Here is a 20444-nt window from a genome sequence, read left to right as displayed (position 1 = left end):
AATGTGCTTTCATTCAAGCAGACCTCATAGCAGACCACAAGTTGACAGATAACAGGGACATGCTAGGATTACAGCAGTCAAGCTGTTGCACCAGGAACTTGTTAGTCTACTTGCAACATACTAGACTGAGTTAATACACTATGTAAAATACTGTAGGAGATGGCAACAATCTTATCCTAAGAGTTATTCCCCTCACAAAATATCCAAAAGCATCTGTATTTTGTAATATCTACATCTTTCAGGCATAATACACAATTATTTAACGATTCCCCTTAAACACCCAAAAGCAACAGCAGCAACGGAAATGCAGATACAATTTAACACCTGATACGTTAACACAAAATATCTTAGTTAACATAGGCATGCTAACATACCTAAAACTTAGAAATGTAGGCCATAATCCATTGGTATTTAGTAATACTGTATTGGTAAAGGACCATAATACTTTTCAATGCATTTATACATGATCTATTCTTTTGCAGTGCAGGCCTTGAGAGAAGTTGACCACATCAGGGCACCAACAAGCATCATGCTCAAAAGTAAAAAATCTTGTTCACACATTGGATTTATATTGTAGTGTGTGTGTGAATAAAAAAAAGGGTAAATCCTCAGTGAAATCAGGTGAATGTATGCATATAAAACTCATAACATGCAATCTGAAATCTTTCTGAACCACATCACAAAAAGGAATATTTTGACCAATAAGCTGTTACTTCAATATACATATCCAGTCCACCAAAAAAGTGGTAAAACAATCAAAGGAGGGCATTTTTAACAACAAAAAATAATAATATATATATTATATGGATGGCACTTTGATTGGAAGTCTGCACATTTTATTCAGGCTCAGTTACTCAACAAAAAAGGAAACCCTCCATAACATAAAAAAAAAGTGTTTAAGTATACATGCTTACAATTGTTCATCTAGCTCATAGCAGAGTGTCCCGTCCCCTGAGAATGGCATTATACCAGAATTGTGCTCACAGTTTATGGAGTAGGGATGCACAGTCATTCGACTAACCATACTGTACATGGTCCCTGAGAGCCACTGGGTATTCAGGCATTCAATCCAGCTTTGTACTGTACTAACACTGAAACACTCTGCTATTTATGGTCCTTAATCCATGCCTTTTTCTTCCATGATATATCGATAAATAATCTAACAGCACACAGACAGCACAGGCATCGAGTGGTTTCGCCTTTTGAGATGATCTGAAACAGCACGTCAGAGGGCTGGGCATATTTCGACAGTTGAGAGAACAATGGTGTGACTAGTACTGTATACTATATAATCCAGCCTTCAACAACAGCATTAATTAATGCAAGTTTAGGTTCACGCTGACTGTTGGGGGACTAACATCAATTAACCCAATATTATGGAGCCTACATCGATGTGTATAAAGGGGGTGATTCTTGATACTCTACAGTCTATGCTGCTTTTCTGACCCCAGTCTGTCTCAACCCCCCCCCCCTCCTCCCCTCCCATTCCTGTACTCCTCAAGACTGTGGGTCAATGGGAGTCAGGCCGATGTATGTGCCATTCTTTGATTGGTTATCCAGTGGTTCTCCATCCTTATGGCTGACGGGAGAATATGCCGTGTCCTCCTTGGTGGTGGTCTATAAAAAAATGTGAGGGGTTGGAGTGGCATGTTAGATCAAATCTTGCATTCGATTTGATGGTCACATTTGTAAAGTATTCAGAGCAGACTAGTTGTGCTTATTATTCGATGACAGATGGTGACAATCAAATAAAATGCCTCTAGAATTACACAATGACATGTTTAAGAGAATGGAGGAAATAAATGGATTTGAATATTCAGACTTACAGCACAATAGAGCACCTCAGTAAAAGCTATGCGTTTCACGTAATTCTGCACAGGGACACACGGTGAAGAAGCAAGCACATGCTGTTAATGTGAGCTTGATAAGATTAGTTGACTGACACAGGACTATCAAATCCTCATTTGTTTGCGTCAACAAAAGTAAATCATTTATCTAAAAGCACAGACAATAGTAACATCGGCCATGTGTTATTGTAGCTGCTAGTATTCAATAAGCAGACAAGCACGTGAAATAGTGAGTAGTTCTACAATACAATGACAAACACACAAAGGGAGTCACTTCATCTGTTCCCATGCCTGTTGGCATCTTCTGAGAAATAGTCTGGTGAATAACTTAAAAGGTCACTGGGAACATTGCGTGCCAGTATTTGTAGCTAAAGTAGGCACATGATGTTGGCCTAACAACAGGATTGGGGAAACAATATGTTTGTTGCACACTTTTTTTTTTTACTTTTTTTTTACTCATTTTTCTAAACTTTTCTTTTTGTTGAGGAAGTGCTTGTACATGCATGTACAGTATATGCACTACACTTAGAACAGTACCTTCTGCTTGCGAGCACGGATCATGAGAAGGATGAAAACCAACAGCATGATGGCCCCCATACCCACAATGATCAGGGGGAGGTTGGACACCAGCATAACGATGAGCAACAACTTGTGGAGCTTCGCTGCTGATGCATCGTCAATTACAACCGTCTGAAAGAAGGGTGTGTTGTTAAACTGGGTCATCAAATACTGTAAAGGATGTACACATTTAGGTCAGTGGCCATTTAAGTTGCAATTGTAACACAATCAATAGCATTCTTTTACCTCGTTAATGAACATGATAGGGAAGATGGTTTCTTTCAGAAATTTGGTTTGCCTGTGAATGACAGTATGGCAGCTTGAATAGAAATGATCTACAGCACACTAGGTCACCATACATGAACATGGGAAAGTGCTGTAGCACTGTACAGTACTGTACGCATTAGTGGTATCACTTACGGGAAACCTGAGACTCTGCCAATAAGGATATTTATTTGTGCCCTCTTGTTGGCCCGAATAGGAACGCCAGTGGTCTAAAACAAGAAAATACAATTGAAACATGAATATGGTACGCAACAAAGCCACAGCAGCTCATGTGTACACACAAACACATATACATATATATATATATATATATATGTGTTTGTGTGTACGTATGTATGTTATGTATATGCATATACATGTATATGTATATGTATATGTATATATATGTATATATACACATATACATATACATGTATATGCATATACATACATACATACATACATATATATACATATATGTATGTATATATATACATATATATATATATACACACATATACACACAAGCACACTAGGGGGCGCAATAGGGCATTCAGTTAAAGCAGGTGCAATTGTGCCATTATGTGTGTTTTGTAGTGGTGGTTATAATCCAGATGGGATATGCCCCGGCTGGATCTATAACCCTGAGTCAGTATAATCTAGATTCTGTACCGGGTTCAGGTCCAGAAAGGTTTGGTGATGCTCTCTCTTGGGAGACAGTCCGATAATGGCGTCAACATACTTGGGATCACCCAAGTAAAAATGTGGGAAAGAGGCCACCACAGGAGCACCTGTTGAAAAGAGACAGAGAGAGAATGTGTGAGTTACAGAGTGTGGTCAAAAGCTGAATAGAGCATACTTACAGGAATACAAGGAAAGTGAAACATGCAAGGTCACAAAGCCAATATACAAGCACTTCCTGAACCAAGACCTTCCAGGCTGTTTCAATGTTACAAGTATTATCCACGGCCGTGTCCAGTAGCACTGTTTTGGTGTGAATTTTGGCCATGGTGAGCCTTGTTGGCCCGCCAAACTCATGGTTGCACGTTACTCAACGTTGCATGACGTTACACTTTGACTAGGCCATACTGCTGTTGCTATTTCCATTTCTTCACATGCGCCCCATCGCCAGGTATCCCATAATGCTATGCGAAGGCAATCACGTGACATTGTACTGGTGGATACTGCCCTACAAGTGCAAGGTTGACACATTGTAGAGCTTTAAAAACACCCCTCCATTGCCACTCACGTTACAGTACAACACATATTTTAGTAATTTAGTGGCCTGAACCTGAAATGATTCTTTAACCATATGAATGGTAATTCCATGCTACTCTAACCCTGATCCATGTTCAGGCTGACCCTGAATCATGCTCTCCTTTGTCCTAGTTAGCCAGCGGTGTCCTTGAGGGGGAGAGGAGATTTAATCTCACCTCTTCCCCAGACTGACGATCTCTCTTCCCCACCGCACAAATATGTACAGTACACAGAGTGCTACCGTCATGTCTGTTGAATCAATTCAGGACAAAGCTAACATTCTCTTGTCTTGTTAAGAGTTCCGTACATTGTCAACAAAGGACGTTCCATCTATAACCGATTTCCATTGATCTTTGAGAATAGCAGTAAAAATCGACCTCTAAAAATAACATTGTGTTAAGATCATATGGTTTTTAAATGGATGTTGGGGGGGGGGGGGGTGGAAGAAGTGGGACAGAGGTAATGCTTTTCCAACTCCTGTGTTTGCGCTGTGAGTAACGGAATGAACCCACATGTCAGGTGACTCACAGTCACCTGACAGGGAGGGAGAGAGACCGTGTGTGTGCACGTGCGAACAGACGTGTGAACAACACATCACCACCAACTACTTTCCCAACCTCATCACAGCATTCCCTACAGCCCAGGGGGTGTTGATTTGTGGCTGACAGCAGGAAATCGGTTCATCGTCATTCACCATGTTTACCGTTATAGGGCTTGAAGAAGCATGTTTTGAATTTGAACCGGAACCGTTGACGACCTAGTAATCCATAACAGGGTGCGTGTTAAACACTTGGGAGAGCATGAGAGAGGGCTGGGGAGATTTAAGCCAACCAGCGCATGTCAGGTGACAGGGCTTACAGCCATTTCAGCCGGTTGGCCAGCCATGGTCAGGTGACGTATTGGGGAAGTGTATAGCTGTATCACACGGGTGGTTGAGGGGGCAAGTTTAGAGGGTGAGGAGGGATTCAGATGATAGGCTCAAATCATTTAAAGGCTGAAGTAAATCAGGGGAAAAAGGTGTAAAACACAACTCAAATTGAGAGAGCTGAGAGTAGAAAGGGTTACCTTTCCGACACACGCTGACTTTCAGGACCCCTGTTCCCAGACACTCTTTGGGAGTGACACAAAAGCCTTCGTTGGCCGGGTTGTCCTCCTTGCTGGCCAGGACGTCACGCGGGGGCGTGAAGCGATACGCTGGGACGCCCTTGACCTCCACGTCCTTCTCGAACTCCATGAAGATCGACCTAGAGAATCAAAATCAAAACAAGTTCAACTGCCGTTCCATGTAGAGCGCTCCTTGGGAGATTCTTTGACAGGAGAACAATCATGTGAGTGTACGGCATCTGTACGTTAAGGGATTCCCTATAGTGGATTGTGTGAACTAACAAAAGACACACAGTCCCATCCAACAGCTGGAAGGATCTCAGTCCTATCAGACCACCTACGTCCTACATCCATAACGACCTCCGTCTCCACCTCCACAAGAAAAGACGGATAATAGCGCCACGTTGGTCTTGGCTCACAACTCTTGTTCTGCCACAGCCTAAGCTACCGTAGCAGCCAGCTATTTCATCACTTTTGGCAGCTGGATGCTCACCACGAGATGGCTTGTGAAGCATTCGTGTTGCGCTTGTGAACCAGGGCACCTGCCTCCACTCCTCAACACTTGGGTCATGCCCTCAGCTGGGGTCCCAGCTATGCATCAGGGTCAGGCCTACAAGGTCACCTGTATGCATTCTGGTTCCTCTAGTGTAGTTCAACCTCGCTAAACATTATTGTTTCGCTTCAGCTGAAAGGCATTTCAGCTTTAACTGCATATCATCTTGAATTGGTTATAATTATAATTTGCAGATGTAAAATTTGTTCCTGACTAGTGACTTGTTTTTCATTTTCATATCCCTCCTCTCTGAACCATAAAAGACAACAAAATATCAGCACTTCAGGGGTGGAATTTTTTTTTTTACAAAGTTTAAAGTTAATCACTACAACACCTATTTAAATTGCTACCAAAATAACAAGTAAAGGAAGCAGGGAGGGTTCCCTTCGACAATGTTAACCCAGATGATAACTCCAGGGTAGGAGGAAGTAGGGGAAAGTTTGTTTAAAAAAAAAAAAAAAAAAAACGTTTAAGGGAAGCTTGACAGGAGTCCAAGTTCATGTCCAGAGGACAGCGGATGCCACTCTGACAGATTCTTTCCACTCCCAACAAGGGGCGGGGGTGTAGGTTTGTCTCAGTTTTTTAGGTCAAAGTTCCCCCCAACAAAATAGAATCGTTTATAATTGGACAACAAGAACACAACGCCTCGAGTTTAAGTCACATCATTGTTGTATTGTGTCTAAGAACATTGTGGCATTGGCTACCTTGTTTTCATAGTATCCCAAAGGATACAATGGGTATCCTTGTCGGGATCCAACTAGACTGCTTCAGACCAGAAAAAAAACTTTTTATTATTAACTATTATTGTAGTCATGTTGAGATTTCTGGCTGATTGCAAAACCTGTCTGAGCAGACCTATTTCATCTAAGTCTAGGACAAAAAACTGTAGACTACCAATGTGCCAAATACTTGAGAAAGACATTTCTCGTTCCAAGAATTCATAAGTGATGCTGTCCAGATGCTGGCCTTTTCAGTTCTACCTAGTCCCCACCCCAAAAATGCCTTACAAACCATTGCCCCTTTACAATGTTTTAAGCATAACCCAATAGTGTATTGATATATATGATGTCTTTATAAGACACACATCAACTGGTTAATGTATTGTTCATCTTATACTCCACGACACATTTTATGGACATTAAACAGATGCGGTCAATGTCTCCATATTCTCCTTTGCATTCAGGCTCTAACCGTCTTCTTGTGTCAGCCCCCCCCCCCCCCCCCCCCCCCCCGAGTATCTGTGTTTGTGTGTTGGGGCCAAAGAGAGGGTGACTTGTGATCCTCTTTGCAAGTGATCAGGATGTTATGATAAGGATCTCACAATTCCAGAGGTGTGGACATTACTCCCATGGCAGCCATGAAAGCCTTTCCTTCCTCGCTCCCCGTTGAGACCAGACCTCCCATCTCCAAAATAGAACCAGAGTAATACCACATACACTTCCTTACCAGCTGATAGGTCACACATATGGGAACCTAGGATATTTTTAAGAGAAACGACAAAAGAACGACTCGAGCAAGCGCTCATACGAGGAAGCGGTGTGGTGGAGTGCTGCGTGATGGGATGCCGGGTACCTGCACAGGTCGGAGGTGAACACGTAGAGGCGCTCCTCCTTGGACAGGAGGGGATGGAACGCGCTGCCGTCGGACCCGTTGATGGAGTTGCTCTGCTCAGACGTCCAGAACGACAGCTTGCTGCAGTGCAATTCACACACAAAAAGTACTGAGACAAGCATTCCCAGGGTATCTCAATTCAACCCTCTTAAGAATCGAGCCCTCATGTAAGTCAGCCAAGGGCCAATAAAACAGTTGGTATGGTGGGAGGAGAAATGAAAGACTTCCAAATAGGAATGGGTAGTTACAAGATTTACCCAGCTCCCAGTACTTTGTATGGGGCCCAGACAGTGACAGGCAGACAGCCTTTTCGGAGCCTCAGAGCTGTTGATCGATATTTCCTCTGAATGTGTAGAGGTCACAGCATGTGTCTCTGCATGCAGTGAGTGTGTCTGAGGCTGTGTTTTGATGATGAATGCGGTATGGTTTGACATGCATGTGTTATAATACAGAGAATCAGATGCAAGATGGCAGAGGGCATGTGATGTTACCTTTCTCCCCTCCAGGAGTGGACCCTGCCATAGTCCAGATGATTGTGCTCTCCAGTGTGGTACACAAATTCTCCGTCGTTGGTGCCATTTTTCTGAAACATCCAGCAAAACACACTTAATAAGGAGCTGTAGATAAGTAAATTGTTTGTTGTTGTATTTAGATAATTTTGGGGAAGCAATGCCTGAATGCAAGGAGCTTTGTTATGACCTTCTTATTCTACCCAGCAAAAAATGTATAAATAACACAATTACAAAAATATTTAAATTAAAAGATTTGAAGTTTAAAAACCAACATCTGCATCTACTAGTACCAGTTTAAAAAAGTGTTCACATTCAAGTTTAGATTACATGCATTTGCTCTTCTTGGTCAGCTCCTCTTGATAGTTTCCTGAAAGTCTAACATATGCCCCAAGTCATGGTTCAATCTGAATGTTTAACAAATAAATACTCATCCTATGTGAGTAATTCGTCATCCTTACAAAAAGGTTCAAGTTCACACAAATATGTGAATGGGACCTTGAGTGCCGCCTACCTTGTACATGAGGCCAAAGTACTCCTCCACATCAGGTTTGCTCTTCTTCACATTCACCAGCAGGGGATCCAAGTAGCCCCACAGAAGCTCGTTGACCGTGCGGTTGGTGATGATGCCACTGTTGACGCTTTTCATCATGACGGAGGCGGCTACGCTCTTAAAGAAGCTGTCCCTCACCTTCTCCATCACCGCCTGGAGGAGAGGGGATGGGGTGGGGGTCTGGTCAGGACTGATTGGGGGTACGATGGACACACACCATTCACAACTGGGTGACTGAGGGTTACTCACAACATTTGGGATATTGATGGTGGTGATTATATCTTTTGCTGGGTCACCGACTGACTCATTCGGCAAAAACACAAAAGTCTTGGGGTTGAAGGCAGATACCATGGTTCCATTCTCTACAAAGGTCACGTTGGCCTTTGGCCTGTACTCCCTGAGAACATGGGAGGCACAAGGATAGACACATTTTTGATCAAAGCGAAAGAGAATCCATTTTTGGAGGAGGTTTTCTCATCTTGAAAAGTAGTGGTAGCTTTGGCGACACAGTGAGACCAAATTCACTGCCCGGGACTGTAGTTTTCTATAAGAATCTTAAATAAGTTGTGGTTGTACTTTCATGTCTGTAAAATTCACAAAGCAGTGTTTCCCCTCGGTTTACAGCTTGGGGGGGGGGGGGGGGGGGGGGGGGGGGGGGGGTAGAGACAAATGACATGCCGTCGTGTAAATGAGATAAATAATATAAGGCAAGTTTTATACGAAAGGTAACCTTAAATGACTTATGGCTTGTGATCTGGCGCTATATATATAAAAAGTAAAATAAAAAAAAAGGTCAGGTTTTTATTAACTTGACCTTCCAGGGGGGGCGGGGGGTGCCTAATATAATGGTTGGGGAAACACTGCAAAGCATACATTTATTTCATTTAAATATAGTTTGGGTCATGAGGGACCTTTCATCCTGACAAACTGTGGCAGCGGTCAGACTATTTGTTTTTGCCATGGACTTTAATATTTATTTAAGAGCATTCAAAAGGTTTCTTACACAACAGATAAAACCCTTTTCAGGTCAATTTGGTTACATATAGAAACATTTTCAAGTAAGGAAGAACCAGATGGGTTCTGCCTGGAAAATGGGGTCTGTTCTGTACCTCCAAAATGTTCTTAGAAGGTTCTATCGCTGTAAACCCTTTCAGATAACACTTGTTCAGTCTACAGGTGAATCCATATCTACTTCTACCAGTCTGCACGATGCCACTATAGACTAGGTCTAGTGGACATGGTAACACACACTATGAAGACACAGAAATGGACAGCTGATTTGTACTGAATCTTTCTTGAAAATGTGCAATCATAACCATTGAATGATTTCAACTGCAATTCAGGCATTTATTCAAATAATTTCAAAACCTGTGTTTATTGGGAATTAATATAGAAAAGGAGGCTTTCGCCTCTTGTGGGACATGCCATGGTTGTCAATAGTACCTGTAAGTGTAGGGTCCAATTTGCTGCACTACAGGTTTGTCTCCAGCTAGGAACTCATCTGCATTGGTGAGGTTGAAGAAGAAGTACTGCATAAACACAGGCGGAGGAGGGCTCTTCCATGTCTCGAACGTCCGGCTTCCCTGCGTCAATGTGATCTCCTGAAGAAAACACAAGAAACCAGCCCCATTACTGTCTAGTCTAGGGGGCGTCTTTTTGTGGTTTATATTATTGGTTGTCCTATCTTTGAGTGATGATAACCACATCATTATCACAGATAAGTTGCCCGAGCTTTGGTTAATCAGCAATGGTCATACGTTTGAATCTAATTTTCTTACAGATGACCGTAAATCTGGTTACTTTTGTCTTTTTAACCATTTGGGGAGAAGAGTCCCAAGCTCTCTGAATTTAGGACTTCCACAGGTTACAAATACCGTAACTCCACAAAAACACACCGGGAGAAAAAACATCTTTGGAAAGTGTGGGGAAGGGGGAAGGAGGAGGTGGGCTGAGCATACATGAATGGTACTGGAGAGACCCTTTGTCAGTGGAGGGTAACCAATGGAAACCAGTCTTGGAGCAGACATGTCATGTGATCGGCAAGGATTTCAGCAGCCCATTAGGCACTGCCGTGACCCCCAACACTGAGTGCATTCCTGAAGATTGAGCACTGAGTGGCCAGGCAACGCAACCACACGGTAACCTCCTACACCAAAATTAATAATACCAGTGCCACAAAATTACAACAGACACAAGGCGAAGTTTGTTAGCCAAAAGGGCGGCATCCAAGGTCACGAGGGGAAATCATTTATTTGGGCCGGGAGCTGTTGAGGTGTACCAAGGAGGGTATAGGAGTGTACAATTGATGCCCCTTCTACTCTTTTGCAAGTGAGGACCGTGTGAATGTCATCTTGGCTGGAGGGAGAATGTGGTCCTGTAAAGATCTCAAAGCAATGCCTGCACTATACATAAAGGCTGCATGGTAGCATCATGTGGTGGCATTTGTTTGGTTTATATACCTGCTGTCGGTGATAAAGATATCAGTGGGACACACAAACCACACACAGAGGCATGGCCAGCTATTTTTTGCCGGGGTTGTAGCCCCAAATATAATTTTTATATCTTGAAAAAACTAGGGGTGACATGCGAGTTTTCGTATCATGCTGCAACAGTCTGTCAAAATAAAAGTTGCGTCTCTAGCATTTCAGTGAACGTCGCTAGCTCTAACTGTCTGGGTGGGTGTGGGTCTGATGGTCCCCGCTGAGTGACAGTCAGTGACAGCGGGAAGAGACTAGAGGAGAAATGGCAGAACGTAGGCAAAAACAGTTTTTATTTTAGATTTTTCCAAAAGAGTAAAAAAATCTATCTTATGTAGAAACTTTTGAAATTGCCTGTTGATTTATGATATAATTGGATTTATCACCTATAGTCATGATAACAATGAGTCCAACGTAAAGTTTCTATTACTCAAGACTTGAGAAATTTGCACTCGAATGCAAAGTTTTTGTCTTAAGCGCTGCATTTTCTCGCATTCTATGTTGATGTCCCGAGCTGAGGTCAAATAAGACTCGTCAAGGTCATGTTAAGTTTGGGCTAAGCAAATCCGCACATCTTAGGGTCCTGAGATGGACAACTTTGCACAAAAAAACACTAAAACTTGTAGACTTAGACAGGACTTGCAAATTTGGCGTGAGATTACCAAACCCGTCAACGTTTGTGTACTAAAATCAGGGGGGGAGGTGCTGTTATGTTTCTGATTGGCTGGTAGGTTGCATTTATTGTAATCTTTTGAATAACTCAAGACGGCTCAACTCGGCAGGAAACGCATCTCGTGCGCCTCGTCCTTTTATTGTATAGGCCTAATAGCAATAACTGCGATAACAAGTTATCCCTTCAGGGTTTCCCGCAGAAAATGTGTTAGTTAAGGTGGTAGGGCGGGGTTTGTCGGCGGAACGGGGAGGGGGCGAGGGGTTCCTCCAATGCGTTCTGCAGAGAAGGGAGACTGGCTTTGGTCACGGTTTGGAACGGAAGGGAGAAAACAGGACAACGGCGGATAGCATTTATAAATGCTAACCCCTCGCCCCCCTCGCCGCCTTAACTACGTCGATATATCGACGTAGTTAAGGCGGCGAGGGTGTGTTGCTTAGGCGGCCGCCTTAACTGAAAAGTGCTGCGGGAAACCCTGCCCTTACTTCTCAGCATGAGAAATACAAGGTGTTTAAATGTGATAAATGTGTGATAAATGGTGATAAATGGTGGAAATTCGTGATAGAGCCCTTATAGACCTTTTTGGGAACGTAAACAATAACAGATCAGTTTAGAACGCAAGGCCCTGAACTACATCCGGCTAGCGCGTTTCCTACATTATCGCTAGCTACTTTACCATCGAGTTAACATGACTTGCGCATATTATATATTATTACCATCAATTAACTGGCTGTGGATAGCAGCGATACATTGAATAGTGTCCCCTAACCGACCCACTGGATCAGAACGTTATTTATTTTAGGCTATAATTTATTTTAGGCTGATCTGAAATTGATAGCATACCTAAGGTAGAGCTAGAGCTAATCTATCCCGATGTCTACTGTATTTCAAATAGTAGCTACATTAGCCTACCAAATAGTATTTGGTAGAGTGCGTTTACAGTCAGTAAAGAGGTTATTGGAGCCTATAAAAGTCTGATGCCTAAAACTATTTTTTTTAATGGGAGTCAACAAACAATGTACATATTAAGACATGACGGCTTAAAGACCTAGACCAGCTGTGATGCCTGATAGTGATGTGTCGTTCGTGAGGGGGGGGGGGGGGGGCGTGCCCATTAAAACCTGATGTGAAAACGGAAGAGAAACTGTTCTTCGGTTTAACTCCACATTTCAGTGTGACAAAGTTTTAGCGCTTTGCACATGCTTTCAGGAACTAATTTCACACTTATATAATGTACTTAGAAGCAAAACATGGAATTTACTTTACAGGATCTTTAAAGCACTACCCAGATAGCAAACTTCATTGAAACTATGCTGAATCAACATCCGCTTTCAACGCTAATTTCATTGAAACAACGTCAGACTCTGATGTTGACCAATCATCATTTAGCACCCTTATTTCATATTGAAACAACGTTGAAAAACCAACCAAAATCAACGCTATTCTAACGGTATTTCCACTATTGAAACAACGTTGAAAGATCAACAAGCTATTCTTTACAGCAGCAACCCACTCGTCCCGTTTTTATAGGAAATTTAAACTTTAAAACAACTTGTTCTTCCCCAATCTCGACGAACAGCCAAACACAGCAACATTTTTTGCCACAGTAACTTGCTCACTTATGCTTCTAAACTGACTTCCATCAAAACAATCATTCGCGCGTCTGAAACCGGAAGCTTTCAAGGGCCAAACTTGAAGAATTCAAATTCTAGAATATTCATCAAAAAAGGTCTATATACATATATTAAGTTAATGAAAAGTAAATTATTTTTGACACCACATCTCATCTGAGACTGACACCAACATGCCTGTAATGTGTTCTCATGCAGGACCATGATAATAACTGATATTCTTTTTTTTCCACTAACCATTGCTCAAGTGACCAACATTCAGCCAAACTATGGGGCAGCCAAACCCCTCAACCCAGTTTCTCAATAAGCTGGTGTGAAAGAGGCTTAGCACACAAAAACACCAAACTGCTGGGTTGTCTCGGGAGGTATGAGCTCCCACCAGGATCTATGACTGCCCTGCATGACCCACACTGAACCACACAGAGGCAAGCAAAAAGAGAGCGAGAGGCCAAGCGGGGGGGTGTTGTGTCAGAGGTCATGAACACACGCCTTAAATGTTATGCTCCTTGTACATCTTCCCAGTCGTGTGGGATGACGCATATATCTTTGTGATGCAATTTTATTTTCTAATTATATTGGTTTTCATAAGTGTATTATGAATAATCTTACTTTAGAATTGGCTTTTGATGGAGGAAAAAGCCAAGTATTGTTGGCTTTTTCAGTTGTAGTTGTACAGGGTATTTGGTGCACCACTTAATCAGAGGAGCACTATAATAAGTAACCGTATTTAGCAAATACCTAAAAGAGGCTGAACAAACATTTCACCACCTGACTTTTATAAGAATGGGCATGCAACCCTGCCCTACATGTGTCAACATACATGGTTACAAAGTTTCAGTAAGATGTAGAAGTTATATATAAGTTACTGAGCACTACATACAGAGAAACTAACCATGAATGACTTAACGCTACCGTAAAACACTGTCTGTAAAAAGACACCTGAGACTAAACATTTACTGTGCGTGTTAAAGAATATAACTTATTTACATTTGTTTTGTCTAGGTTATTAAGAGGAGGGATGGATGAGGGAGAAGGGAATAGCTTCTCAGGATATGCCTTGAGTCCACTCACCCTGGTCCTCAACAAACAACTGACAGTGGCCGAAGGTCCAAAAGGGTTTGGGAGTGGTTCCTGACATGCAGCAACCAGACAAGCTAAAGCCTGTGAGTAAGCTTGTACTGTAGAGCTAACCAAGGTCACTATAGGGTCATTGAACTTCCTCACCTTAGGACTAGTAGTCACTGGGTCAGTAGGGACACAATGCAATCATGTCTTCTTTTAGGATACTAGTGCAGCGGCAGTTGGCGGGACCCATGGCGGCTAATGCTATTGTAGTGCCCATTGGATGCTTGTGAGATCAGCGGTTCCATCGCTTAGTGCGCCTCAATGCATACCCGAACCGCTCGTTTTAAAAAGGACTTTGGGACACTTCCAAGTCCTTGGGTCCTGAACACCAGCCGCTTTTCAACTTCATACAGTGTCCGGTTCTCGAGATAATCAAGCCACAACCACATGCATCACAGAAAGACAGGGATTCCTACCTTTATGGTTATGAAGATGATCCTAGTTACAGCTTTGGGGCCGAGGGGATACCAGATCAAATCAAGCTAGAGGTTAGGGCCAGAATCATGCCAGAGGTTATGTGGGGTTGTAGGACTCAATAACTTCACTCCCTTTTCTGCTGAGTGACACTTGCTGCGTATGGTGTGATCAACCAGAAGTGCCAAAATATGGGGACGTTTAAATTATCTAGTACAATAGGACTATAATCCCCGACAGAGATTGCACACAAACACAGTCTGTGTATGTGCATGGGTTCTTTAAACCCTCTCAGCTCCCACACACCACACCTGCCAAACGGATCATGTGATCCTCTCTCGCAGCTGTTTACAAAAGGGATCCAGCGAGCCCTCACCCAGTCCTCCCGAAAACGCTTTTCACTACAAACTCAAAACATGTCTATGCAGACTCAGTCAAAAAGTATCTTCACCCTATTCCAACACTTTGCAGTTATTTCCAGGCCACTTTTATATCGACATTGGATATGAAAAGCCTGCCAACCTCGATGTAGATGGGTCTAAAGTGCAACTCCATAAACCAAGACACTGCATTACTTTTACAGCAGTCTTAATTACACAGGGTGGGAAGTCTGTCAGCAACAAACCAGGAGTAGTAATGTTGTAACAATGGCAGTTAACTGATCTTACAGAGGCTTCTCTGTATACAGAAAGGGATGTAAGACAACATAGCAACCAAACATAGCTTGGTGGTTACTATGCCATGTGCTTAATCACTGTGACTACATGTGACGGTTGTTTCTGAAGGACGGGTTAAGCCAAACAGCCCAGCAAACCGGCTGGGCAATTCCTGAATATTTATTTAGCCTCAAGAACCAATGTACGGCGTAATGCATTAAGGAAAATGGAGGAGCATATAATCTATTATATTTTACAGTGTAGCCCACATCCTGTACTCCCCTCTCCACACGTCTTGTACTCTTTGAACATGAATTTCTCTAGCCCACACCCCAAACCCCACCTGAGCAGAGGGCAAGAGAGTTCCAGCCTCAGCGGGATCTTTCTCCCCGTCCGAAGGAACACGGGAAGAGACATCAGTCACTGAATGCGTGAACTTCCACTGTTGAACTCGGCATCTTGATCCTATCAGTAGTAGCAGCTTATTCAATCTGGCTGCACTGTCTTGTATGTTATTGCCTTTGCTGTGTTATTGCCTTTGCCCAGTCCTTGCCTTGGGCGGAGGCCCTACTTTGGGTTGGGCGAGAACCCCATAGTCATGTAGCTTTTATGAACCGTTATTCTTAGCTGTGTGGGACTCAGGCTCTTCCATCCAACTGTGAGGCAACATGCATAATGACGTGGTAAAACAAAAACAAACCACTGAGTTATTTGTTGAATCTGAGAAAAACATAGTACATTGCATACAGTATATGTTGAAAGTACATTGCATACAGTATATGTTGAAAGTCAAAGACAAACTTGTTCAGGTACTTTTAAAATGTACTAGCCTATAGCCTATAGTATATGTCAAATGTTGCAATACTATCCAATGGATGGACCATCTGCCTACAACATGTTGAAGATGACTTGATCATGCTGGTAGATAATCTGTAACATGGGGATGAAAGACTCCCAGTCAGAAATTCAGCTCTTCCAGAAAAATAGGCTACTAAGAAGCAACACTAAGACTAGTGTTAAGGAGTTTCTCCAGAAACCACAACTGTTCTATGCACACGTTGTAAATTTCCTAATTTCTTCATTTCCTGTTCTTTCTAGCTCCATTTATATATAAATTAGCTCGTTTACTCTTTACCCGCATAGATGTACACTTTAAACAAGGACATTTCTGAAAACTGAAAAAGCGTGCATGCTTTTTCCACAGTAGTTTGCCAACACAGTAGCTACGGTAAAGTAGGATCCCTTCCTTTCAAGAACAGCTTTGTATAAAACACAATTACATTTACATTTAGTCATTTAGCAGACGCTCTTATCCAGAGCGATTACTTCATTGTCATGGTGCTTTCAATAACAAACGCGTTCGAAGTGTGATGAACCGACTAGTGTGGTCTGCGATGTGAAAAATGTCTCAGACATTGTACAGTAACCATCATTTTCTTTGCACTTATCAGCCTCACTGTCCAACTCGTTCTCCTTGTGCCACGTGCAGATCAACACTTGGAAATGCTTGGAAACCCACTCCGTGCAGTCAAATATTCATAATGTCATGCACTTGTAGGTTGATGAAAGGGCTTATTAGTGTGATATTTAACATTAACAGTTACATTCAAGGATATTTGCTACTTTCTCCAAAAAGAAAGAATTCTACATAATGGGTTTCATGCGTAACTTACCCTTTTTAAACGGTTGCGGATTAGCGTTGGAAATACTTGGGCCACAACCAAACCAATCCCAATAATTAGCAGGTGCGCACAGACAATCCCCACTGCATATATTGCACAAGATCTCCGTGTCATGATGGTGAGTTCGACAAAACGGTGCGTTGAAGTAGCGAAGGATGGGTGGAACTGCTTGGAGCTCTGGCTTCCTCAAATGTCTTCAGTGTTCAAACATTGAAAAGTAAAACTTCATAAACGAGTTGGACTGTTAAAAAAAACTTGTGCTTTTGCTAACAGTTTTTTGAAGATTTTACAAATTGTAAAAACGTTGATTTGCTAAATGGCAAAAAGAAACTGGCGTTCAGTTCCACGGCTTCGGGTTAATGATGAACACCCCTAAACACGTCAGAGACACAAAGTCTGTTGGTAGTGAGAAGTTATGAATGCGCGATGCATGCAACCCGGTATTTGTAGCTGGCTGGAGGTCACACGAATGCCCTTTCTGTGCTAAGCGAATGTTGATTGGTCACAATTCAACGACTCTGTGGTAGCACGTGCGTCTGCTTGGTTACTTTGATCATTTGAACGCTTTATCATTTATCCTACATACTGTATATAGTTAGCCTTTCTGAGACTAAAAGAACATCTATAATTCAGTCAGGAGCAGGTGTGAATTCTCTTCACACTCTAGACAAATTTAAATAGGATTTAATTAAATTTACGATATGGTGTATGGGTACGATTTAACACATGACTGATTTATACCCACTTGATGTCTTCTGTTAGGGTTAGAGCTAGGGACAGGTGCTGACCGATGTTTCCGGAGTCTATGGACCTGTATGTAAAGACAGACCTGAATAGTAGTGAATGTGTAAACACAATCCGCAGGTTTGTGGTGCGAATGACCATGGTCTTTGTATGGCGTCAGATTTGTCAAAAGTCGTGAGCGCATAAAACATGCTCGCCAGCAAATTATATTATTTTTCACGCGCAAATATATACTTTCAACTCGCAAGATATAAGTAGCCTACTCACGCACAAATTCAACAACTGAGAATTGTACAGGTAGCTGCGAGCGAGCGCCTGCCACGCTCTCATGGGTATGTACGCGCAGTGAAATAGTGCTCGCTCGCAGTGGTGTTTGCTCGCTGAGCTTCTCGGGCCTTCTCGCTCGAGTCTACATGACTTTTTACATGACTAACGCTACATGGCGAAAATCAAGAGAGCTCTTACTTATATCTTGCAAGTGAAAAGTTAATATCTGCGCCATTATGGAGTCAAATAAGGGACAATATTTTGCATCTGTAAAACAGTTTTGCATCTGTACAAATATTATTTGTATCTGTAAAAACGTTTGTATTTGTAGAAATATTTTGTGTATGTGTGAAAAAGTTTTGTACAGTTTTGAAATCGCTATGCGACTGTGGAGTGGAAATCATTTCCACTTCTCTTTACAGTATATTTAACTGTAAATAACACGATACAACTAAATGTGTTCCAAAAGCACATTCACTTGTATGAGTGAGATAAAGTTAAGACGCCATCTAGTGGAACTGAGAATCCATTACTGTTTTAAAATTAAATTTAATTAATCAACTCCAATTACCCTATATTCACAACCAGTTTTAGTCATATTTTTATTGAATGACAGCTTTGTACAGCTATTCTCAGGCTGTTTGGGCCACTGAATTGTCTACAACCCCATTTCCTCTGGGCCAGAACAGTTGGATACAAGAGATGTTTTAACTTCCTCTGTCCTGTGGTCACACCTTCTCTCTCTTCTGTATTTGAATCCTTCCCCCCTGCTTATTGTAGTTTGAATCCATCCGGCCATAGTATAACCAGTTATGAAGAAATTCAAGCCAAAACATCAACGTGTCATTTAAAGTGTTTAAATGATACAGAATTGCAAATTGTTGTAGATTTCACATTTAGTCATTTAGCAGACGCTCTTATCCAGAGCCGGTCAGATAGATAGTTTAGGACAACTGTGGTTCATTGTTGTTTCAGTTTTACAAAATTGTGATGTGCATTCAATATCAGCCTGGAAACACTTTCTCTGTATAGTACAAGGACTTGCAAAGCTTGCAGATTATACGTGCTATTGCTGTTTAGACTCAGACAAGGATACACAGATGTGCTTGGTGAATAAAGACAGTGTTTTGGAAAGCGGGTTGATAATATAAACAGCTTTAGTATGGGAATATCCGCTAAAACACTGCTTCTTGTAGACACACATGCCTCGAGACAAGAAGTTTTACTAATCTCAAGTGTTTGTATGTTGTGTTGGAAACTCCACCTAATGTCCTAAGGATACACCCATTCCTGGCTTGATAAAGTCTTCCTCTCCAAATCTGTCTCAGGCCAGGTCACAAATAAGCCTTACATGCATGGCACCATGTAGAGATCTTTGAAAATTTTACAAATGTACACCGAATATTAGCAATAGACAGCCAACTAATTTTGGGATGTTGATGCTTTAGGAACACCTGTCTTATCCTCCCAGTTCTCATGGAGTGACTTACCCATGTGTCCAACACTCCACCTCAGATTTTCGGTGTATATTTAATGTATACACAGTACACCATACATTAAATATAAATTCATGATTTCTTCTTAATATGCTACAAGAATCCTGTAGGTGCAGTATCTTGTCTGTTTACTATTTGAGCTCTGTTCTTTCCTACAGTTAACCTTGGTGCACACTTGGCTATGAAATTATCTTGGCTCGGGGTCCCTAATTGAGCCCATTGTTACTCCGCATGTGTGACTCAAGTTAATTGTTTGGATCTGATTTTCACTGACCTCCGTCCTACTGGATGTCTACACCCAAACTTTGAATAATAGTATGATCATCAAGATAAGTTGTATTTCCAATTTCAAAAACCACAACACCAATATCAATTTGCCTGGTTCCAGACAGGCTACTATTTTTTTCTGAAAAGAGTAATTTAGTAATAGGTGGACAAGCACAGTTCACCAACAGCTGACTAACAAATTGAAAGGCATGCTGGTTACAACAAGTTTTGAAATACAAAATTAACGTATTGCATTATACTACTAAGGTATAAGGTAGTTCATACATATGCACTTGTTCGCTTGTACAACGTCTTTGTGAAGAAAGGAACGGTTACAATGACCTTGATTGATGTCAATCATTTACATTCCTCACACCCCTTGATGGTATAACCTTGATGGTCCTATTTGCTACTGTAATTAAACCAACCACCAAGGCACATAGCACCATTTTCCATGCCATTGCCTGGTTCCACTCTTTCATGTGCTGAGCCCTCCCGGCAGCCAATGCAACAGGAATGCCACTCAGTCAGCCTGCTGTCTGGAATCCCAAGCATGTTTGCCCTCCCTCAAAATGGATATAGAACTGGCATAAATAGCAGGTGTGTTGTCAAGTTTCAGTGGCCTGTTTGGTAACAGTCTTGCGTGAGCTTCTGTGGCCATGTCCTCAAATGCCATGTCCCCTGCCGATTAGAAAATATGGGTAGCCTCCCATATGCCAAAAAACAGTAAATTACAAGTCGTTACAGAGATTACGGAGA

The 20444-nt window shown here is 42.0% G+C and overlaps 1 protein-coding gene across 1 annotated transcript; it reads right to left on the bottom strand.

Moving 5' to 3' along the window:
- Positions 1-1458: 1458 nt before the first annotated feature.
- LOC136964318 (lysosome membrane protein 2-like) lies at positions 1459-17135 on the bottom strand. Its single transcript, XM_067258402.1, has 12 exons — positions 16903-17135; positions 9700-9857; positions 8506-8653; positions 8218-8409; positions 7686-7777; positions 7156-7275; positions 4992-5170; positions 3342-3460; positions 2826-2899; positions 2652-2703; positions 2385-2537; positions 1459-1617 (listed from the first exon to the last, which is right to left on the bottom strand). Exons 1-12 carry the CDS (start codon positions 17023-17025, stop codon positions 1498-1500), a joined length of 1530 nt encoding a protein of 509 aa, XP_067114503.1. The 5' UTR covers positions 17026-17135; the 3' UTR covers positions 1459-1497.
- Between the last annotated feature and the right edge of the window lie 3309 nt (positions 17136-20444).

This window comes from Osmerus mordax, chromosome 20 (assembly GCF_038355195.1).
Source record: "Osmerus mordax isolate fOsmMor3 chromosome 20, fOsmMor3.pri, whole genome shotgun sequence".
Lineage (NCBI taxonomy): Eukaryota > Metazoa > Chordata > Actinopteri > Osmeriformes > Osmeridae > Osmerus > Osmerus mordax.
This window is presented reverse-complemented; position numbering and strand designations above follow the sequence as displayed.

What these genes read in the sequence shown, in the direction of transcription:
- LOC136964318 (XM_067258402.1), bottom strand. Translation starts at nt 17,025, where the DNA reads ATGACACGGAGATCTTGTGCAATATATGCAGTGGGGATTGTCTGTGCG. An exon ending in TCCGCAACCGTTTAAAAAGG is followed by an intron (nt 9,858 to 16,902) that starts GTAAGTTACGCA and finishes TGTTTTCTTCAG; the next exon opens with GAGATCACATTGACGCAGGG. An exon ending in CCTTTCTGGACCTGAACCCG is followed by an intron (nt 2,900 to 3,341) that starts GTACAGAATCTA and finishes TTCTTGTTTTAG; the next exon opens with ACCACTGGCGTTCCTATTCG.